At 35.6% G+C, this 24,487-nt stretch overlaps 1 protein-coding gene across 1 annotated transcript in view; it reads left to right on the top strand.

The window, feature by feature from the left end:
* Positions 1-270: 270 nt before the first annotated feature.
* ABCB5 (ATP binding cassette subfamily B member 5) overlaps positions 271-24,487 on the top strand; it is a 126,290-nt gene continuing 102,073 nt past the window's right edge. The window contains exons 1-9 of the mRNA XM_015133897.3: positions 271-323; positions 3,588-3,642; positions 5,657-5,807; positions 9,121-9,175; positions 19,959-20,150; positions 20,236-20,407; positions 22,495-22,619; positions 22,700-22,877; positions 24,208-24,321. Of these exons, the coding sequence (XP_014989383.2) occupies positions 271-323; positions 3,588-3,642; positions 5,657-5,807; positions 9,121-9,175; positions 19,959-20,150; positions 20,236-20,407; positions 22,495-22,619; positions 22,700-22,877; positions 24,208-24,321 (1,095 nt within the window). The remainder of the gene's footprint in view (positions 324-3,587; positions 3,643-5,656; positions 5,808-9,120; positions 9,176-19,958; positions 20,151-20,235; positions 20,408-22,494; positions 22,620-22,699; positions 22,878-24,207; positions 24,322-24,487) is intronic.

Genomic DNA, 24,487 nt, shown 5'->3' with positions numbered 1-24,487 from the left:
TTCCAACACTTTCATTAGCTCCAAATCTAAGCCTAGAATGAAGCAAGGAAGTTACAAATTCAATGACAAAATTTGAATCCGTGAACTGCCAAGCCAGAAACTTCAGTTGGAGTGGGGAGCTAGGCAGGGTGAAATTTTGAGATGCTTTCTTTTTCAAACTGTGGGAGATGTGGGGCGTAGAGAAGGTGTATATCAACTAAGTGATAAAAGTCACATAGCCATGATACATTTATTAAAATTGTATTTCAGAAGAAGTAAATTGTAAATAAGATGGAAAATTCTGAAAAAGCTGAAGAAATGCAAGAAAATTATCAGAGAAATGGGTAAGCTTTCACTAAGTTCTGTAAGTATTCTTCTACAACTTCACATGCAACTCATCCTTTCCACACCTGTAGCAAAAATGTTTATAAGTTTTTCCCAAAAATAGCAATGCTATTTGCATTTTGCTGAACTTCAACATAAGCAGTCTTATAACTAATTTAATAGTGATTTTAGGAAGTGCAATAGGATTAATTGTAATAGGATTTATTTATCCAGGATTTATTGATTTAGTGCTTCAGATATCTCTTCTTCTGAATTTCTCATTGTTAATTTCTTGTCCACCATTATCTAGAAGAAAGGCACCTGCAAATTTTAATTTCAATTATCTGTGGACCCTTCATTCCATGTGGTACATTTAATACAAGAAAATATTGGATTCCGATTATTTTTTCACTGAATAGAGGTCTCTGTGAATATGTATATTATACAAGTTTCTATACCTGGAATTCATTAATTGAGAGTTTTTAAATGGAAATAATTTTACATCTATTTTATTTCCACTTTTACCATAATAATTGTGTTATATTTGGACATACAATCTATAAAACTGGAGAAGACCCCCCCAGGTCATGTAGTTTATTAATTCAGTAAATAGCCAGAGAGGGTGTTCTTTTGAGTCATTTTCTTATGAGTCAGAATCAGAAACTTCCTTAGGCTAAAGCAAATTCCATTTGGGAACATTTTGAAAATCAAAAGAACTGCATTCCAAACTTCTTTAATCTTTTTGTTGTTATTTTCCCAAAGTAAATGTTCCCCTTTCTAAGCACCTTTTCCTCATAAATTCAAAACATTATCTAAAGATGCCCTAGCATCCTAGTGTGAGGGGATGCTGAGGGGACAGGTTTATTTTAGAACACATTTGTGCTCTTAAGCATTACCTGTGGACTGAATAAATTATGTGTTCAGCATATATTTCACAGGAGGCATTGTAACTGGACAGTTAAGAGTTCGGGCTCTGGCATCAGACTGAAGTTCCATCACTGGCTACATAAACTTGGGTTGTTTTACTCTGTGACTGTTTCCTCATCTTTAAAGTGGTCATGATAATAACATACTACAGACCTCATTGGTGAACCACAAAAGCTAATAGGTCAGTAGCAATACTAACAGCAAACTGCAACATCTACATGCTATCGCACAGAAAATTAGAATGGGGAGGTGGTTGTTTTTGCTGGTTTCCATGAGGAACTGAGAAAATACACACCTAATTTCATTTGGATGACTAAAAAAGACTGGAGAGAATGGGAGAAAACAATATGAAAGAAAATAGCAACAGGAATTGAAGGTAGGGGTTGGATGGGCCCTGAAAAGTGAAATTAGTGGAATATAGGTGTGGGGTCTGGCCATGAAATATAGGCAGTATTCTTATTAGGTGGAGGTAACACATTTGGAGCTGAGAGCAGAATCGTCGCAGCTCTGGGCCATGCTGATTTGCACTAATGAAAGTACTGGGCCACCAACCTCTCTAAGATCCCCTCCAGTTTGCAAACCAGCAACTAGCAAGCTAGGACTAGGAGCTAGTGCGGGTGTGACCTGCACAATGGAATCAGTTTCCTCTGGGCGCCTCAGGCTCCGCCCTCGGTCTTCGCCAAAGGACACTTGGTCCCAAGAACTGTGTAGAGGGAGGAAATCCCCAAACCCGCCCACCTGCCCACATGCTGCTTTCTTATCTCAACGCTGATAAAGAGACTTTCACAAAACGACCCAAGCCCTCCTTCCAAACCTTTCCATGAAGGTCAATTGGAGTCGGAAATTATTTCCCTGAAACAACATTTACCAAGAGAAGAGGGTTTACTGGGTCTTAAGCTTCAAAATCTGCATCTAGAGGTGGGGAAAGGGATGGTAGGGTTTTGCAGTGGTAAAGCATTTTTTTGTCATCTCATGCCTCACCCCAGAGCAAATTGACTGGAACACAAGTAAATTATTAATCTCAGGTGGAATAAAATTAAGTGAATTGTCATTTATCAAAGCTGGCAGAACAATGCGTTATGAAGCTGGAGAGAAGCCAGATGTTTGTCTTCCTGTGATGTCTTTATAAAAAACGTAAACTGTTCCCGCCAGTCTTCTCTTAATGTTTCAGAATTTTGCGCATGCGTGTGTGTGTGTGTGTGTGTGTGTGTGTAACTGACAGATTGCTGTGAAATCAGTGGATACAATGTTCACCTTTCATTTGGACCTCCTTGAAATGTGAGCATACAAAGCTAAGAAATGAAATTTTCAAAAAGGGAGACAAAAATCAGAGTACAGTTGTTTAATGTGTGCCTACTAGAACTCATTTCATTTAAAGCTCAGATTTTGTTACTAAAGGTTAAAAATTACAGTCCATCACTTCATACTCATTATGATGGCTAATACTAAAAAAGATAAAAGAAAAAGGAAAGAACAACTGTTGGTAAGGATATAGAGAAACTGGAATCCTTGTGCTGGCAGGAATGTAAAATGGTGCAGTTGCTATGGAAGACACTATGAATGCTCCTCAAAAAATTAATAGTAGGATTAACACGTAACCCAGCAATTCTACTTCTGGGTACATACTCAAACGAATTAAAAGCAGTGAGTTGAAGAGATATTTGTACACTCATATTCTTAACAGCATTAATAGGAATAGCCAAAATGTGGAAGCAGTCTTAAGTGTTCGACAAAACGTGGCAAAAACATATAATGCAATACTATTCAACCTTAAAAAGTAAAAATTGCAACATCTACTACAATGTGGATGAAACACGAAGACATTATGCTAAGTGAATAATTCAAGGATGAACTTTGAAGACAGCCAGACACGAAAGGAGAAATGCTGTATGATTCTATTTATCTGAGGTGCCTAGAGCAGTCAGATTCATAGAGACAAAACAGAACCGCGGTAGACAGTGGCTGGGAGGAAGGGACGATGGGAAAATGTGTAATGTGTACAGAGGTTTAGTTTTGCAAAGTAAAAAGAGTTCTGTGGGTAAATCAAAATAAATGGTGGCACAACAATGTGACTGTACTTAGTGCCTTGGTTATACAATTACAATTATTCAAGAAGATAAAGTCTACATTATATCTATTTTACCACAACTTTAAGAAATTCTACTCCAAACACATGTCTTCAAGTTGCTACCCTAACAAGTTTACAGACAACCAGTGACAATTGTCTATCATTAAGTTTATTTTTAAAATTTCAGTATTGGTAGAAATTTGCTACGAAGGTAGCAAACTATTAATGGAAAAATTTTGCAAATTATATTCACATTGCAACTGTTGCATTTTGAACTTTTATTTTCCAGAACTGTAGAAGAACAGTCAAAACTCAAAAAGGAAGCTGTTGGATCTATTGAGATAGTAAGTGAAATCAGAAAGTATATACATTAAAGATTTTAGAGACTTGTCAGTAGTGCCTAGAATGATTGTGTTTATTAGATTGCATCCATTATTTGTGGAAAAGAGGGAACTAAAAGATTCATTAAACTATCATAGGAAAAAGTATAAATAATCTCAAAATTGCGCAATAAAGGATAGGGAAAAATAGCATAACATCCACATAATGACTCAGTGTTTTAAAAGTGTTTGTGGGGGGTGTGTGTGTGTATCATACATAAATGTTACCAAAGGATATTTCTGAGTGGTGGGAAATTAGGAGTGACTTTTACCATCTATGTTTACATTTCAGTATATTCCAATGATTCTGCATTGTTAAGTGTTGCTATTATTTTTAAAGTGTTACAAATCCTTTTAAATCAAAAATAATTATCTAAGTATATTTTAAAGCCTGTGTATCAGAGAATGTGTCAATACCCTTCTCTGAAATCATGTTTAAGGAGCGTTTCATGCATGTGTTCCCAGACTTCACCAACTTTAATCTCTGTGTCAGCCTGGCTGTCAATGTTATGCCCCTATAAATATGCATGAAACAGCCCCTGTTTTTTCAAAAGTCAATTAAAAAAGAAAACTGAATAGTAGCAGAACATGATAAACTTTATCAAGGAGATAGCATTATTCTGGAGGAAGGTGGAGGAGGAGATACTCTCTTAATGTCCGTAATGCCGAATGCAATGCTGTGGAAGTAACACTATAAATATTTATTAGCTATTGCACTGATGAATGGAAAAATAATTTTTTGGTCTCCATTCATAAAATACGCAGTAAGTTCCTCTTGCTGTTATTCAGATCTAATTACATTTTAATACTATTTAAATTTTATTTTGGCCTCTCTTGGTAAAATAAATAATCCATGTTTTCAATTCTGCTCATGGTTTGGTTTTGGACAGATGCTATGGGGACAGAATAGAATATAAAACACTCAATAGATGGTTTCAGGCATTTCTTTCTTATTCCAAACAGCCCTTAAAAATTATTATTGACCCCCTTAAATATCCTTATTTACAGGATAGGCATTGTTCTGGGTAGAAAAAAAAATCTAAGGAATTTAAAATAATCACAAATATAATTCATTACATTTTTACCAGTTAGTTCTGGTCACTGCACTTAGCCATGACATTGCTATGATGCCGGTGAGCCTAAGGCATTGAAAGTGTGTAGATCAACTTTCCATAAACTAAGATATTGTTGTTGCAGTCTCCAAAATAACTTATTCCAAAATCAACCAAATGGAATGAAGATTCATACCCACATCTGACCTGACTTGTGTCAGGTATCTACAATTTGTACTGATTTAGCTGCTTTATTTATTTTTATTATTATTATACTTTAAGTTCTAGGGTACATGTGCACAACATGCATGTTTGTTATATAGGTGTACATGTGTCATGTTGGTTTGCTGCACCCATCAACTTGACATTTACATTAGGTGTTTCTCCTAATACTATCCCTCCCCCAGCCCCTGACCTCCCAACAGGCCCCGGTATGTGATGTTCCCTGCCCTGTGTCCATGTGTTCTCATTGTTCAACTCCCACCTATGAGTGAGAACATGTGGTGTTTGGTTTTCTGTCCTTGTGATAGTTTGCTGAGAATGATGGTTTCCAGCTTCGTCCATGTCCCTGCAAAGGACATGAACTCATCCTTTTTTATGACTGCATAGTATTCCGTGGTGTATATGTGCCACATTTTCTTAATCCAGTCTATCATTGAGGGACATTTGGGTTGGTTCCAAGTCTCTGCTCTGTGAATAGTTAGCTACTTTACTTTTTAATGCCTTTAAAGGAGATGGTAAATTCTTAGTTTTGGTATTTGTTTTTACTTTAGATATAAATGCATATCTATGATTTTATGCATTTATTTACCATCTTAATGTGTAAAGTCATGTTTACTAGGTGGCAAAGTCTGTAGGCTGTTGTTTTGTGTGTGTGTGCTTGGTGTGTTTGTTTGTTTTACACCTGTGGTGCTTGTTTTCCTCAGTTCCGCTTTGCTGATGGTCTGGACATCATACTCATGATCCTGGGTATACTGGCATCACTGGTCAATGGAGCCTGCCTTCCTTTAATGTCACTGGTTTTAGGAGAAATGAGTGATAACCTTATTAGTGGATGTCTAGTCCAAACTAACACAAGTGAGTATACGATTATTTTTCTGTATCACTCAAGACACAAAAGCATTGAATAAAGCAAACACACGTTAAGCTCGTATGGCAGACCATTGTGTTGTAAAACAGTATCCATATAACGTGTATTTAAGTCATTTATTCTGCTATATTGCTAAGGCACTAAAGAAACAAAATCTTCATGACCACTGAGGTCCATAATTAAAATAAATAAATAAATAAGAAACAAAAATCCCCTATTAGTCAGGGTTCTCCAGAGAAACAGAATCTATAGGATGTACATGAGAAACAGAGAGAGAGAGTGTGTGTGTGTGTGTGTGTATAGAGAGATTTTAAAGAATTGGCTGGCTCACATGGTTATAGAGGTTGGCAAGTTCAAGAGGGTGGGCCGGCATGCTGGGGACTCAGCAGAGAGCCAATGTTGCAGTTCAAATCAGAAAGCCATTTACTGATGTTATGTAGGAATCATCTGAACCCCACAATAGTTCAGCTTGTCTCTCTAAGAATTCAAATAATTTTTTATCAGAAGTGGTGATTACATCAGGATTTAATCAAAGGCTTGGGTCATCCCAGGCCACGAGGATGTAACACATCCTTTAAAAATAAGAAATCATGGCCGGGTGCGGTGTCTCACGCCTGCAATCCCAGCACTTTGGGAGGCTGAGGCCAGTGGATCACTTGAGGTCAGGAGTTCGAGACTAGCCTGGCCAACATGGTGAAACCCCGTCTCTATTAAAAATACAAAAAATTAGCCAGCCATGGTAGCAGGTGCCTGTAATCCCAGCTACTTGGGAGGCTGAGGCAGGAGAATCGTTTGAACCCGGGAGGTGAAGGTTGCAGTAAGCCAAGATTGCACCATTGCACTCCAGCCTGGGCAACAAGAGTGAAACTCCATCTCAAGGAAAAAAAAGGAGAAAGAGAGGAAGAGGAAGAGGAAGAGGAAGAAGAAGAAGAAGAAGAAAAAGAAGAAGAAGAAGAAGAAGAAGAGGAGGAGGAGGAGGAGGAAGGGGAAGAAGAGGAGGAGGGGAAAGAGGAAGAGGAAGAGGAAGAAATAATCAAGTATGATCAAATCTTTCAGTTTAGTAGTTACTTAGGTTTTTGTTTTTTGGTTTTTTTTTAGTAGCTTTTAGCCATGCACTATATAACATAATGCAGAAGAGAAGAAGAAAATTATAGCACTAGAGACAGATACCCTGAATTGGTGGTGAGAGGAACTAGCAATTAGGTGTGGAAAAGGTGTTTTTATATTGCCCTTATTTGTAGGCATCTTTCGTGTATCCTTTGTAGCATCCTATTTCAGGGTCATGTCTTTCAAGGTGACATTATTGTTTAGGTGTAAATTCCAGTGATTTTCCTACGCACTGATGTAATAGCTATGCAGTGTTTTTAATCTGGTAGATATTATAAATATTAGTAATTTCCTGATTTTTTGTGCTTTTCCCCAAATTCCACACTAGGAAGTATTGTTATAAATACTTATTATAACTGGGACAAATGACTCTTCACGACCTAGACTGTCTTTTCATCAACATTAGCCTATATTTGTGCAGTCTACTTCCCTCTGTGCTCTGTTTGACTTTAAATTCTAATTTATACCTAAATTATACCTTCTTGTTTTCCAAAAAGCAAATCTTTAAGCAAAAAAAAAAAAAATCTTCAAAGAAAAAAAATCTTTAAACCCAAAAGCAAATCTTTTACGTGTACTAATCTTGAGTGGAACAAACTCATTGCTTCCATCTCTGTCTTTCCATAATCTCCTGCTTAAACAGTTATGATTTTTTAAATATTTTAATAATATAAATAAAATTAAGGATATAAGTTAAAATCTGACATATTAATGATGTAAATTGATATATATGCTAAATAATTTGTTGTTAAACAAATGGAGCCACCAATTCACTGAGTAAATATTTATTGTCAACTACATCTCTATGAACAAATGAATGAAGGAATGCATGAGCAAATGAGCAACCTGGCAACCTAAGACCTTCTGCTTGGCAGTATTCCTTTTGTTAAATTTTTTCTGTAATTGATTGCCTTACCTGTTTTGGATAGGCTAGGTACTACATATCTAATTGCTATTTCTGTGAATTCTAATTTTTGTTGTTGTTCAAGGCTTCTCCAGTTTCCTGGTTTTATCAAATGTGGTAAACATGTAGAGGAGTTCAATAATGATTTAGATAAATTCATGGATATTATTGGTATATTATAACATTGTTAAAGAGAAATAATGATATTAAGAGGCAAACCTTCAACCTTCTAACATTGATTTTCAGGAGGATAATAGAGCAGGATTATTCATTCCTATAAATAAAAACATTAATAACAGCTATCATTATTTGGGGATCCATTTTTGTTTGAGTCCTGATCTTTCCAAAATATTACCTCCATCAACACAATCTATACACTGAGATTATGCCATTTTTATGAGATTGCAGGAACCATTTTTAGAAACAATGTTTATTTCCTTTATTTGCTCAGTTAAATCTCATTGAAATCTCCATTTCTGCCATATGAATTTTGGTATTTTTTCCTACCACAATTCCGTAAATAGAATAAGGTAGAAATTATTGTTTGCATATAAGTAAAGATCATAAACATTGTAATATGTGATGATGTTATGGTTATAACCGATGAAGAGTCATGATGTCTGCAGTTCATTTCAAATGTTGATTATAAAGGTATAAGGAGAAAATTGGAATCATGGATATCGACCATGGTTTTGTGTTGTTGGTGAAATCAGGACTTTGGTATATTTCACAGTGTACAATATTTTTTCCTACTAGAAGATATATAGAAAAGTTTACATAGAAAACTAACAACCTTTCAACATTGTTTTACCATGTTACTATCCTGGTTATACTCAACACGTTTCAATGAGCTTTCCATTTTTTCCATGGCTAATTCTTCTAGAACTTACACACATGTTCTTGCTTTTCTTGGACTTCTGAAATCATTCCCTGGAGTGTTTTAAACTGAATTCAAAGTGTATAATCTCAGGCAGAAGCAGGGAATTCTATTACTATTATTTTCATGACTGTTGCCTGATCAGAGATGTCCCAAAGAATTCTTTCCAGTTATGAACTATATGGTTAATGCTTCCTTATAGTTTTCCGAGTTTCGTGAGTACTTCTTCAGAGCAGAGATAATTATTTCTAGTTCTAGGTTAAAGAATAGAAAATGAGATGATAATAAACCTGTTTGTGGGCAGTAAATCTGTTGTCTTAAGAGGGCACTATATTTGGTTTGGAGGGCTATCTGTGTAACAGTATGATCAATTATAAATTAATGTCCTCTATAATTTAAATAACCTTTTTTACAGCAAATTATCAGAACTGTACTCAGTCTCAAGAGAAGCTGAATGAAGATATGACTGTGTAAGTTCAAATGAAATGTTAATATCACATTTGTTGCCTGATGCTTTATTTAAAGCTTACAAGAAAAAAGCAACTGAAATTTTGTATGACCATTAATATTACATAACAAATGATTAAAGCAAACATTTCCTCTTCTGTCATTAGGTATATAAAATGCAATTAGCACATATTTTTTCTTCTACTCGAAAGGTGTATAGGTCATATGTTTTGAGTTGTATTTGACAAAGTTGTCACCAATTTAAAAGTTGTAAGGATTTGCATTTTTGTAGGAATTTTGCCTCCCAGCAATATCCTGGGAAAGAAAGGACTTGATTTGCCTTCTAAAAAATTATATTCCTTTTGAGGCTCATTGAAAATTCTATTTCTTTAAACATCAAAAATCACAAAATGTGTGCAACAAATAAATAGTAAAAGTAATAAAATACTTTTTAAAATAAAAATAGTAAGGTTTTATTCACACTAAATTTGGAGACTAATTATTCCGACTATTATGGTAAAGTTGTATCCAAACAAAAAATTGTAAAGTCTGAATAATAAATAATTTACAAGGATGTTCTGTTTTGTAATTTTAGGTATTAAACAGTATGGTTTATTTACTCAACATGTTCTGACTTTCTTAGGTAGACACTACCTCTCTCAGTATATGGACTGGATTTCCATACTGCCTCACTAAAACTTTCTGGGTCTTTACTCTAAATCTAAATGATTCCTATTCTTTTCCCCCAAAAATGAAGACACCATGTTGTCAAGGGACACCCATCACATTGCAGTGACATCTTCTGGGCCTTAATTCTTTTTTTAATTAAAAAATTACAATTGATGCACGATAATTGTACATATCTATGAGGTACATAGTGATGCTGTAATACATGTAACATATAGTGATCAGATCAGATTAATTAGCATATTCATTATCTCAAACATTTATCATTTCTTCGTGTTGGGCATATTCAGTATCTTTCTTCTAGCTATTTGAAATCATGTAATACATTATTGTTAACTATAGCCATAGTTAACTATAATACTATAGGACATTAGAACTTATTTATTGTATCTGGCTATAATTTTAGCATTAACAAATATCTCCTTATCCCTTCCTTCTCTCTACCTTTCCAAGCCTCTAGTATCCTGTGTTCTTCTTTAGTTTTAATTCCTAATATGCCCTGTCCAATATGTTAGCCATGGCCATTTGTGGCTATATAATTTTGTTTATAGATTTAGGGGGTACCAGTGCAGTTGTGTTACATGGATATATTGCATAGTGGTGAAGTCTGGGTTTTTTGTGTAATCATCACCCAAATAGTAAACTTTGTAGCCATTAAGTAATTTCTCATCTCTTACACCCCCTTTTACCTTCTCAGCCTCTGAGTCTCCAATGTCTACTATTCCACTCTCTTTGTGTACACATTATTTAGCTCCCACTTATAAGTGAGAACATGTGGTATTTGACTGTTTCTGAGTTATTTCATCTAAGATAATGGCCTCTAGGTCCATCCATGTTGCTGCAAAAAAAAAAAAAAACCATGATCTCACTATTTTTTATGGCCGAGTAGTATTGCATGCTATGTATGTATGTGTGTGTGTGTGTGTGTGTGTGTGTGTGTGTGTGTAAACATTTTCTTTATCTATTCATTCATTCATGAACACTTAGGTTGATTCCATATCTTTGCTATTGTGAATAGGGCTACAACAAACATACAAGTTCAGGTATCTTTCTGGCACAACGATTTCTTTTCCTTTGGGTACATACTCAGTAGTGACACTGCCAAATTGAATGGGAGTTCAACTTTTAGCTCTTTGAGAAATCTCTATACTGTTTTCCAAAGAGGTTGTACTAATTTACATTACCCCCAATAGTGCATGTGTTCTCCTTTCTCTGAATTCTCACCAACATCTATTATTATTTGACTCTTTAATAGTAGACATTCTGATTGGTGTAAGACAGTGTTTCACTGTGGTTTTATTTGCATTTCTCTGATGATTACTGATGTTAAGCATTTTTTCATATGCTTTTTGGCCATTTGTATGGCTCCTTTTGAAAAGTATCTGTTCATGTCCTTTGCCCACTTTTTAATGGAGTTATTAAGGTTTATTTTATTGTTGTTGTTGAGATGTTTGAGTTCCTTGCAGATTCTAGATATTAGTTTTTTGTTGGTTGCATAGTTTGCTCCCATTCTACAGGTTGTCTTTTCACTCTAAAAGATAATTTAAAAGATTATTTCTTTTGCTGTGCAGAAGCTTTTTAATTTAATTAATTTCCATTTGTCTATTTTTGGTTTTGTTGAATTTGTTTTTGAGGTCTTAGTCGTGAATTCTTTGTCAAGGCCAACGTCCAGAAGAGTTTCTCCTAAGTTTTCTTCTAGGATTCTTATCATATCAGGTGTTAAATTTAAGTCTTTAATCCATCTTTAGTTGATTTTTGTATATGGTGAGAGATAGGGGTCCAGTTTTATTCTTTTGCTTACAGATTTCCAATTTTCCCAGCACCATTTATTAAATAGGATATCCTTTTTCCAATGTATGTTTTTGTTGGCTTTGTTGAAGGTCAATTGGTTGTAGGTATGTGGCTTTATTTCTAGGTTCTCTATTCTTTTTCCTTGATCTATGTGCCTATTATTACACCAGTACCATGATGTTTTGGTTACTATAGCCTTGTAGTATAATTTGAAATCAGGTAGTGTGACACATCCAGCTATGTTCTTTCTGCTTATAGTTGCTTTGGTTATTAAGCCTTTTTTTTTTTTTTTGGTTGCATATGAATTTCAGGATTGTCTTTTCTAATTCTGTGAAAAATGACATTGGCATTTTGATAGAAATTGCATTGAATGTATAGATTGCTTTGTCCAGTAAAGTCATCTTAATGATATTGATTCTTCAGATCCATGAGCATGGGATGTTTTTCCATTTGTTTGTGTCATCTACAATTCCATTCATCAGTGTTTTGTAGTTTTCCTTGTAAAGATCTTTTAATTCCTTAAATATATTCTTAGATATTTTTTGTAACTATTGTAAATGGGATTGATTTCATGATTTGATTCTCATTTTGACCATTATTGGTGTATAGAAATGTTACTGATTTTTGCACATTGATTTTATAACCCGAACCTTGACTGAATTTGTTAGCAAATCTAGGAGTATTTTGGTGGAATTGTTATGGTTTTCTAGGTATAAGATCATATTATCAGCAAATAAATAATTTGACTTTCTGTTTTCCAATTTGGATGCCTTTTATTTCTTTCTGTTGCTTGATTTCTCTATGAATATGAATTGATTAAAATTAAATGAAATTTAAAATTCAGTTTCTCATTCTCAATCACATGTCAAGTGTTAATAATTATATCTGGCTGGCTTCCATACAGTACAACATAGATATTGAACATTTTTTTCATCATGGAAAGTTCTATTGGATAGTGTTGTTCTGGGCTACAGTGTGAATGATGCTCCCTTGAATTGAGTTTTGCTGCAGCCTCAACTTTCTTTGGCATAAAGTTCTTTTCTTAGCTAATTTTACATAAAATTTCTCTATATGGGATCTTTTGAAAATTCTTGATTAGGACCTAGGGTAGTGCTTTCTACTGAATTTTTGGTCTTACAGTATTAAGGCAGGACTCCAATGTACAGTCACAAAGTATATTTTTTTCCTAAAAAAGTTTAAAAATTTTTTAATAGGAGCATCTGTTTAAAAGTAGACAATAAAAGGGACAATAAGATGAAAAGATATGTCCATGTACAGTTATTTAAGGGCTACTAAATTTATAAGAAAACATACTTACCTTTTATAGTACTTGTTATACTATTATTTCTTTTTTTTAAGATTTATTTAAATAATAAGAAATTTATTACTGAGACCAGCTGCAATGGCTCACTCATGTAATCCCAACATTTTAGGAGGCGGAGGCAGGTAGATCACTTGAGGTCAGGAGTTCAAGACCATCCTGGCTAACATGGTGAAACTCCATTTCTACTAAGAATACAAAAATTAGCTGGACATGGTGGCGGGCACCTGTAGTCCCAGCTACTTGGCAAGCTGAGGCAGGAGAATCGCTTGAACCCAGGAGTTGGAGGTTGCAGTGGAGTTTGAGATCACACCACTGCACTCAAACCTTGGCAACAGAGCCAGACTCTATAATATGCAGTACATTCTTATTAATCATAATTATTATTCAGTATTCAGTATGTTAATATTTTTGAAATATTTGAGATACATATTAAAGAAGACTCTTCAGTCAAATTGGTTTGAAAAACGTTATCTATGACAGCCTTCTATCGGATACATACATGACAGATATGGATAGTAAGGGTTTCATTTAGTTAGCTTGATTTAATCCAAGTTTTCCAAACCTATTAATGTTTGATTATGGAACCTAATTCATTTCTGCTAAAATTGATTAGCATCTGTGGAACTGATATTTTAATGAACACTGATTTGCATAATTTTTTGAGTATAAGGTGATAGTACTTCTTCCATCTGTAATAATCAGGAACTAAAGAATTCTATTCTAACTGTTATTTTCCAAAGAAAATTACTCAGCTTTATAATTTTAATGTTAAGTCTATGCCTCTGTCTTATTTCTCAGAAAATTTTTCTAAAAATAGTTGAATCTTTTGTTGCTGACTCCAGATTGGAATGACTAAATAGTGCCAGGACTACTGCTGGTCAATATGATGCCTCCTCTTTTGCTGTCAAAAGTTGATTACTTAATTTTTTGTTTATAGATGGAGTTTTTGCTCTTGTTTCCCAGGCTGGAGTGCAATGGCACAACCTTGGCTCACTGCAATCTCTGCCTCCTGGGTTCAAGAGATTCTCCTGCCACAGCCTCTGGAGTAGCTGGGAATATAGACATGCGCCTCCATGCCCAGCTAATTTTGTATTTTTAGTAGAAACGGGGTTTCTCCATGTTGGTCAGACTGGTCTCGAACTCCCAGCCTCAGGTGATCTGCCCGCCTCGGCCTCCCAAAGTGCTAGGATTACAGGTGTGAGCCACTGCTCCAGGCCTTGATTACTTAATTCTATATGAACTTCTAAGCAACTTGATCCTTTTCTTTTTTTTTTTTTTGAGACGGAGTCTCGCTCTGCTGGAGTGCAGTGGCCAGATCTCGGCTCACTGCAAGCTCTGCCTCCCGGGTTCACGCCATTCTCCTGCCTCAGCCTCCTGAGTAGCTGGGACTACAGGCGCCCGCCACCTCGCCCGGCTAGTTTTTTGTATTTTTTAGTAGAGACGGGGTTTCACCGTGTCAGCCAGGATGGTCTCGATCTCCTGACCTCGTGATCCGCCCGTCTCGGCCTCCCAAAGTGCTGGATTACAGGCTTGAGCCACCGCGCCCGGCCAACTTGATCCTTTTCTTTTGTTACTTCTAATGTATCTAGCATAACCTACTTGAAACAGAAGGGGCAAACTAGACAGCCAACTCCATGTTAGATTAATACATAGTAAGTGCTCAATAAATGAAGCCATTAAATCAATCTTAATTTGGGTGAGTTTTGGAATCAGAAAGCTAAGGCCTCAAGGGTGGCTTCATTTCTTGATGCAAAATTAATTGCCTGGGCTCTGGGGCTACTAAAATTCTTCTTCTGGATCCCAGGTAGTTTGGAAGTCTGATTACTAGATGAATGTGGAGTTAATAAGTAGAGTTCTTCCATGTGGAAAACTTGAGTGTGTGGTTTCATTTGTTTGTTTATAAGGAATAGTTTTTTTAAAAGTGAGTCAGTGGTTCTGTAAAATTATTTTAAATTATTTTTTCTGATTAAATTACATTTTCGTTGTAGCAAATGTGAAAAGATACAAATGCACAAAGAAGACAATTAAATCACTTATACATAATCCCACCACTAATAGATAAAAATATTAATTTCTGTTTATATTATTATAGTATGTTTACATGTATAGTGGTACATATATAATTTTAGTGCAATTGTACTGTTTATATGATTTTTAGTACATTTGTTGATGTATAATTTACTTAGCATATAATTTACCAGTCTTAATTGTGCAACAATGATTTTCAGTAAATGTATGGAGTTGTACAACCATCACCACAGTATTTCTAGAACACTTTTATCCTCCTACAAAGATCTTCATTTGCAACCAATCCCTATTCTCACGCCCAGCTTGAGGCACCTACTTATCTGCTTTTTATTTGAAAAGATTTGCATATTACTGACCCTGTATATGCATGGAAATATATAATATGTAAGGTTCTTGCACCTGGCTTCTTTTGTTTGGCATACTGTTTTTGAGGTTCATCCATGTTGTAACAGGTAGTAGTTTATTCTTCTTTATTGCTTAGTAGTAATCCATTGCAAAGCTGTATCACATTTTGTTTATCTCTTCACCAGCTGATGGATATTTGGATTGTTTCTACTTTTTGGCTATTTACAAATATGCTTCTGTGAACATTGATGTACACTTCTTTGTGTGGACATATGTTTTTATTACTCTTGAGTAGACCTAGGAGTGGAATTGCTGGGTCATATGGTAAATTTAGATTTGTCTCTTTGAAACACTGCCAAACTGTTTTTTAAAAGTGGCTACACCATTTTACTGTCCCACCAGCAGTGTCTGAGGGTTCCAGTTTCTCCATATCCTCATCAACACTTGTCATTGTCTGCCTTTTTTATTACAGCCACTGTAGTAGGTATGAAGGGGTATTATAATATGACTTCAATTTGCATTTCCCTAGTGACTAATGATGAGCATTTAATGTACTTTTTAATCTATTCCTATATTTTCCTTGGTGAAATGTCTATTCAAATATTTTATCTATTTTTAAATTGTGCCATTAGTCTTCTTATTATTAAGTGGTAAGAATTTTTTATAAATTCTGATTACAAGTTCTTTGTTGGATATACAATTGGCAAATATTTCTTCTCTATCTGTCAGAGTGTTCACTTTCTTAGAGGTTTCTTTTGAAGGACAAAGTTTTTAACTTTGGTAAAGTTCAGTTCACTAAGTTTTTATTTTATGGATTGCACTTTTGGGTGTGGGAATTTTTTGCCTAACCCAGGATGATGAAGATTTTCCTCTACATTTTCTTCTTGAAATTGCAGTGTTTTAACTCTTAAACTTAAGTCTATGATCCATTTTTAGTTAATCTCTGTGAGTGATGTGAGGTAATGGTTTAAATTTACCTTTTTTGCATGTGGCTATCCAGTTGTCCCAGAACCATTTGTTGAAAAAACAATCTTTTCTCAATTGAATTGACTTGGCACATTTGCTAAAAATCAACTGCCAATAAACGTAAGGGTCCGTTTCTGTTCTCTCGGCTCTTGCAGTTATTGATATGTCTGTCTTTATGCCAGTACTGCACTGTTTTGATTACTGTAGTTTTACAGTTCTAATAAATAAACTCAGGAATGTGTAAGTTCTCCAAATTTGCCCTTCTTTTGAAAAATTACTTTGGCTATTCTGAGTTCTCTACATTTCTATGTATATTTTATGAACACCTTGTCAATCTCTGCAGGAGAGCACACAGGAGAATTTTGACAGGGATTGCACTGAATCTATAGATAAATTTGGGGAAGACTGTCATCTTAACAACACTGAGTCTCCCAATCCATCAACGGAATGTCTCTTCATTTATTTAGATCTTCTTTAACTTCTCCTAATAATGTCTTGTGATTTTCAGTGTATTCATCTTACACTTATTTTATATGATTGCTGCAAACCTTTTCCCCACAACATAAAAAAAAAAAAATTCAACAAGATGATTTGTATTAAGCCTGTAGTGTTCCATCCTATCCTTGAATAGTTCCTCTTACTAGAAAACATGGTAAATTATTTATGATAGTTATGGTCTATTAAAGTTTCTGTGAAAATTGAATTATCAAATTCTGAAGATTACTCTTAGGAGAAATACAGTGTTAGGATCCTGTGAGCCTCTGGTGACAAACTTTTTGTCAACCAAATAACACACAACCTCACTTTATGTGTGCTTCTTTTTAAAGACACCTTATTTAATATGTGTTGGTGATTCTTTAACATTGAACTCATGTTCTCACTATATCTCACTCCTGAATGAAACTTATCTGACACACCTGTTTTCTACATAAGGCACATCACAGCCTTCTTGCACTAAGGAACACTAGCCATTACTTCAGCATGATGCTTGGGAACTATTACAAATAGCAAAATCATCAACCAAAAGCACAAAAATGAGAAAAACTTGGCACTAAATAGACCACGAAAATAACCTTTGTTTACAGTACAAGAGCTAAAACGAGAAGGCAGAGTACGGGCCTTGCTGGACCTCAGCTGAGAATGTGTGCATCGAGCAAACCAAATTTTTGGTCACTCTGTGCATGTCCATAAATAACCATGAAAACACTACAAGTATTGACCTGGGACTTAGAAAAACAATTTCAGCAAGGAAGCAGATTTGCAAATACAGAATTTTCAAATAATGAGCATCAATTGTATTTTCCTCTCCTGTGTTGCTTGGTACTTCACTCTCCTGGATTTTCAACCACCTCACTGACTTCTTGGCAGATTCTTTATCTTCATCCCAAGCTACATCTTTGCAGAGTCACTAATAGTCCTTGGCCCTCTTCTCTTCTTTACCTACACTTAATTCTTCCTCTTCCTGGGTGTTCTCAGCCAGTCCCTTTGTTTTAATTCCCACCTGCCTATAAGTTACTGCTTTCAAATCCACATCCCCGGCCTAGACCCCCTCTCTTGTGCTTCCATTTCTCATTTTCAGCTTCTTACTTGATCTCCATTTTGAAGTTTAACAGGCATTTCTGACTTCCCATATCTAAATCTGAACTCTATGTCTTGCAAATCTTGTCTTTGTCCCAGTCTCTCGCATCTGTAAGTAATACCCTCATCACCAGCTGCTCTACTCAAAACCTAAGAAGTTATTCTTGAATTCTCCCTTTCCTACTTTCCTCATATCCAATACATTGACATTTTTTTTTCAGGAAGAATCTATTAAATAAAGATTACTTTATTATTACAAACACACACACACAATTATAAAACACCAGTGTGCACCTGTAGTCCCAGTGTTATGTACCATCAGTGCCAGCCACTCAGGAGGCTGAGACAGGAGGATCCCTTAAGCCTAGGAGTTTGAGGATAGCCTGGGCAATATAGTGAGATCCCATCTTTTTAAAAAAATCAAATAAACTATAAAGCACTAAGAAATCTAAATATCCATGTGAGAGCAAACAGGTGGCAATTGAACATCCTAGGTCTATAGTATGCTTGAAGGAGACTGTGACTGATTAGATCCCCATGGTAGAGAGAGCATCTTCATAGCCAAAGGGGGCTTACCTGTAACAGCTGTTCAAGTTCTCTCTTCTCATCAAGGATCATGAAAGGTACCCCATTCAAGGGGAGGTGTACAATCTGATGCTCTTCAAGCAGGTCAAATTCTCATAATCTAGAAGATTGAATGGAAAGGACTTTTCTTTTTCAGGATAGGTGTCATTGGAGGCAGGAAGGGAGCTTTTTGCTTTGACAGTCTTCCCAGTCATGTGTCTAGCAGAGAAAGTTGGTTGTTCTTATTCAGGCATCCATTAGTCTGGCAATTTTTGTTTCTAAAATACACCTAAAATCTGTCTGCTTCTTTTCATGTAGGCTGCCATGATCCTCCTCCAAGCCCCCATTCTTCTCACCTTGGCCATGGCAATAGCTTCTTAACAGAACTTCATGCTCAATTATTTCTGCTTTCATCTGTTCTCCACAGAGAAGCTGGAGTGGTCTTTTAAAAAGTTGAACAGATAATGCCATCCCATGCTGAGATCTTCCAATGATCTTCTGCTTCTCCTGGAATAAAACATGAACAATGTACTGTAAAAACCCTAGAATATGCCAAATTCTCCGGCCTCATTATTTCTTACCACTTTAGACTTCTTTTGTTTCTGGAACATGCTAAACAACTTTTTTCTGACTCAATCTCTCCTGGGAGAGATGTTTTTTCCTCTCCCTGGAATGCACTTCCTGCTCTTTTTATGGCTGGCTTATTTCACGTTTTGGATCCCAGCTATAATATCACTTCCTCACAGAAACTTTTCTTAACCACTCTATTTATCTAAGCTAGCTCTCTCAATCCATGTTTACTCACCAGTTATTCTGTGAACTATCACCCTGTTTACTTCCTTCCTAGAAAAACCTATTTTTTTCTCTTTGCATATTGTCTGCGTCCTGCCAGAATTGGAGGACTTATTATCCTGCTCATGGAGGTGTCTCTAGAACCTCACACATAGTGGGCACTCAGTATACATTTATTAAATAATTACATTTCTTATTTGGTCTCCTACTATAAAATATTTGGATTGTTTTCAGTTTTTCTATATTGTTACAAATGCTACAAAGAGCAGTTATATAGATGAATCTTTGTATGTATTACCTCAGGGTGAATTCCTTAAGTTGAATTTGGGGCTGACTATGTATAGTTTTTAAGCTTTTTATCAAATGCTTTTGATTGCTATCTTTTTTTTTTTTTTTTTTTTTTACCCTCCAGTTCCACCTACAGTTACCTTGATTGCCTCTATGGAACTTTTTCATATGAAAGTATTAAAAATACTGAAAGAAGACATAAATAGCAAGAATGCTTTAAAATACTAATTTCTGATAATAATATAAAAGATGTACTCTATGTTTTACAAGGAAACCTAGATCATTATATTCAATGTACTTCACTCTCATGGCATGTTATTTTTAGTCATTTTTCTAGTTCTAGCATAAATTTTCTCAATCAAATACTGTGATCGATTTGTGTGTGTGTGTAACAAGAAAAAAATGTTGCACTTTGGTCTCACATTCTAATACTCTTTCTTCAGGTTGACCCTGTATTATGTTGGAATAGGTGTTGCTGCCTTGATTTTTGGTTACATACAGATTTGCTTTTGGATTATAACTGCAGCACGACAGACCAAGAGGATTCGAAAACAGTTTTTTCATTCAGTTTTGGCACAGGACGTCGGCTGGTTTGATAGCTGTGACATCGGTGAACTTAACACTCGCATGACGGAGTAAGAGGATGATATTGTAGTACATTAGCTTTGTTTACATATGTGACATGTAAATGACCTAATTACATTTATTTGCCTGTTTCAGTGACATTGACAAAATCAGCGATGGTATTGGAGATAAGATTGCTCTGTTGTTTCAAAACATGTCTACTTTTTCAATTGGCCTGGCAGTTGGTTTGGTGAAGGGCTGGAAACTCACCCTAGTGACTCTATCCACATCTCCTCTTATAATGGCTTCAGCGGCAGCATGTTCTAGAGTAAGTGAGATGGCTAATGCAATATTGAATGGAAGCAGCAGTGTGGACTAGATGACACATTGAGTTTGCCCAAAAATGACTTTTCTATTCATTTGCCATGTCCCAAACTACAAAGGGATATTATACACCACAAATACTTTTGATTTTGTTCTCCATTAATCCCCTTTCTATCTTCAAGTTATTTGGCTAAAATGAAATGTTTTTAATAGCTTACTAACATTAAAAACATTTCTCTTCATTTAGCAGTCTAACACAACTTCAAGTGCTAGCATGGATAAAGTATGATGCCATTATACAGGTGACGTGTAGTTGTTGCTGTTGGGACAGCCTTGTTTGTTCTAAATTCCCAGATCAACACGTTATGATTCATTTCATTGAGTAGAATGGAATAAGAAAATCCTAAAACAATAAACACCTTTTTATATCATCCTCTTAAAGTTTATATGTATATATGCATAAAGATTTTTCAAGGCAAGGTCTCACTTTGTCACATAGGCTGGAATGCAATGGAACAAACATGGTTCACTGCAGCTTCAGCTTTGCAGGCTCAAGTCATCCTCCCATCTCAGCCCCCCAAGTAGCTGGGACTACAGGCGACCATGCCAGCTAACTTTTGTATTTTTTGTAGAGACAGGTTTTCACCATGTTGCCCAGGCTGATCTCGAATTCTTGGGCTGAAGCTGTCCACCCACCTCAGCCCCCAAAGTGCTGGGATTGCAGGCCAGTGAGCTACCACACCCAGCCAAGCTTATATTTCAATAAGGCTTTCAATTACATTTCAAATGTCTGCTAATATCTATTTTTATGTACTACATAAATATGTTTCAGTTTTTTAAACAAATTATGTACTTGCATTCTAAATTACATTTTTAGCATTGTTTTGCTGTAAGTATACCACAAAATTGTAATCTTATCTACAGCCTGGTTTTGAAACCAATACTCTTTGTGAAATCTAAAAACAACAAATGTATCTCTGATATTACTCTTCAAATCATATCTTTTGGCAATTCCACCAGTGTGTATACTCATCTTCTAGATCGGAGGCACAGTGCTTTAAATTTAGCAATACTAATTGTTCTTTATGGAAATACAATTCATAAAATTTCCAGAGTTTATTTGCTAACAATATACTAATCAACCAAACAAGAATTTTCAGCAATAAAAATATTCTATAGTGGGCTAATCCCTTAGCAATAGGCTTGGAGATTTGGACAGCATGTCTTTACTTAGTGTGACTCTGAGTGTTGACTTTGTAGCCTTTATAAAAATCTTCATCCTCAGCTTATTTTTAATGAGGAAGGAAATCTCAGTAGAAAGATTGCCTGCAGTAAGTTACTAAGATCAGAACCTTAACTGCCCACAGAAGAGAAGTAAACAAGGAGTTGTAAAGGAATAGCAGTGGGTAGTCTAAATTCTGTTATTGTATTAATTGATCATGAAGAGGAAGCAGGTGAAGGTCAGAGTTGTCCAAATGATGCGATACCAGAGTGGATGGTTTCTAGCTTCCTTCAATTCAACTTGGCAATTATCTATTAAATACTTGCTAAGTATAAGGCTTTGTGCCAGGTGGTGTTTCCCCCCTAGTGATACACTATAGGAATAATTATCTTTAGTAAGTGAATTCAGAAAATAATGAGTATTACTCAGCTTCTGTTACTCTTTGACTATAACAGTTATCCAAGCATGTCTTATATAAAATCAGCTCCTATTATGTGGAATATATTTTTCAGGTGGATAGACTTGCTATGTGAATAGGCAATAGTTACGAATTCACAGCTCTGAAGGCAGTGTCCCCGCTGTTCCCTTTCGTGGAACAATCACAAAATGTAAAGTGATTAGTAAATGGGACATATAATAGAGAAAAGGGCATGTGAAATCAGGTAAACCTGTCTAGTCACCAATAGTGATATTTTCCCTTTTCTCTCTGAAATCTTACCTCTTAGTATTTTGACGACAAATTTTTTAAAATGCAGAGATAGAGTTTTTAAAAATACCATTAGGCTACTTAGAATTCAAATTCCACCTGACTTAAATGCTCAGTACATTATTACTACACAGAGCCATTTTTTAACTGTGGTTTATTACAGATGGTCATCTCATTGACCAGTAAGGAATTAAGTGCCTATTCCAAAGCTGGGGCTGTGGCAGAAGAAGTCTTGTCATCAATCCGAACAGTTGTAGCCTTTGGGGCCCAGGAGAAAGAACTTCAAAGGTCTGTCCCTTTAAATATAACAAAATATGCTTGGTTTTATTTTCCCCAGTGGCTCTTAAGTTGTTTTCTGTTTTTGTAAGGTATACACAGAATCTGAAAGATGCAAAGGATTTTGGCATAAAAAGGGCTATAGCCTCAAAACTGTCTCTTGGTGCTGTGTACTTCTTTATGAACGGAACCTATGGACTTGCTTTTTGGTATGGAACCTCCTTGATTCTTAATGGAGAACCTGGATATACCATCGGGACTGTTCTTGCTGTAAGTCTTGTTTGAGAACAAGGTATCTGGCCTGGATGATCTTTCCTTACTTAGTTTAGCCAAAATTCCTCTTTGAAGATGAATATTCAAAGATGAATGTTTTTAATAAACAAATATTTGTTTCCCTCAAATTATTTGTATACACCTTTGAATTATAGTTATGAATTGATGGGATTTATTCATCCAACATGTTTTAGTGTCCTCGTTGTGTCAAGCATCTGCATTCTGCTTTTAGAAGAATCATAATTGAATTCTCCTCTGGGAAATACACTGAGTTTTCTTAATCTAGCAGTTAAGAAAAAGGCCAATCTTTTGTGAGACTTTTCCTTTCATCTTGGCTGAGATCAGACAGTGTTCTGCATTCACCTTGCTACATGTCTTCTCTCCGGAAATGGTCTGTAGAGTTTGCATTCACCTCCTCTTCCTCTGTCCTTTCAGCATGTAGTAATGTTAAAAACAGACTACATACCGTTCTGTCCAATATCACAGTTTGGAGACTTTCAAATTCCTAGGAGTTATGTGTTAATTAACAATTTATTCAGTTATCCTCTCAAGTTACAACAATAAACAGATCAGTTCAGGATTAAGAAACATTTGTCTTGAGGAACCAAAATGATCTGCTCTTTATACTTTGATCCTTGTTTGGCCTTTCCATTCTATATAGATTTCTCTTCTTTCCATTAAATTCATCTTTTGAATTTGAGGCATTCAAAATTAAGACTTTAGCTAGTCATTTATTTCATATAAAGTGAAATGTGAGCATGAAGGATTTTTCACTCATCCTCGCTCCTCAATTTATGTGTGGCTGGGTAACTGGCTTATTAAGCCTAAGCATCCTCATCTGTGTGATAGAAATAAGAGCTCCTAGCTTGAGGGATTCTTTTCTTCTTTGACTTTTTGCAGAGATGAGTCTGTCTTAAAATGGACAGCTGTTCCCTAATACAAAAATTCAAAAACAGCTTGAGTGAAAAGAGTACAATGTCTCTGAGCCAATGAAATCTACTGAATTTTTCTTTTTAAAGTTCAAGGGGTCACCCAGCAAGGAGGAAGGTGCAACTCACCATGGGGTTTATACATGGCCAGCACACTTCAGTCAGCAGATTTTTCTGGTCACATATCCCAGCAGGTGATAACCACAAGACTATGAGATAATCGAAATTTGTTCCATATTAGGAAAGGACCAAGGATACTTTGGTGATATCTTCCATTCTGTCTTACCTAATTCCTCTAATATCTCTCTGTGAGCTTAAACTAATAATTATATATTACATTCTATTGTCTTTCTTACATAACTGCAGAAAGCTAAATACCATTTTGTTTGTTCCTGTAGGTTTTCTTTAGCGTAATCCATAGTAGTTATTGCATTGGAGCAGCAGCCCCTCATTTTGAAACCTTCGCGATAGCCCGAGGAGCTGCCTTTAATATTTTCCAGGTTATTGATAAGGTAAGACCCCTCCTATTGCTTTGAAGAATAACTATCATTACTGCAAGAAGGAGACAAAAAAACACGCACACTCGTTTCACTAAAACAATAGGATGGACAAATTTAATGTTGGCCTGTTGCTCATGGGAAAGAGAGATTGCCTTTAATTCTTTTCTAAGAGGAGATT

The sequence above is a fragment of the Macaca mulatta genome, chromosome 3 (assembly GCF_049350105.2).
Source record: "Macaca mulatta isolate MMU2019108-1 chromosome 3, T2T-MMU8v2.0, whole genome shotgun sequence".
In the NCBI taxonomy this organism is placed as follows: Eukaryota; Metazoa; Chordata; class Mammalia; order Primates; family Cercopithecidae; genus Macaca; species Macaca mulatta.
The sequence above is the reverse complement of the archived record's forward strand: the minus strand, read 5'-3'. Positions and strand labels throughout refer to the sequence as shown.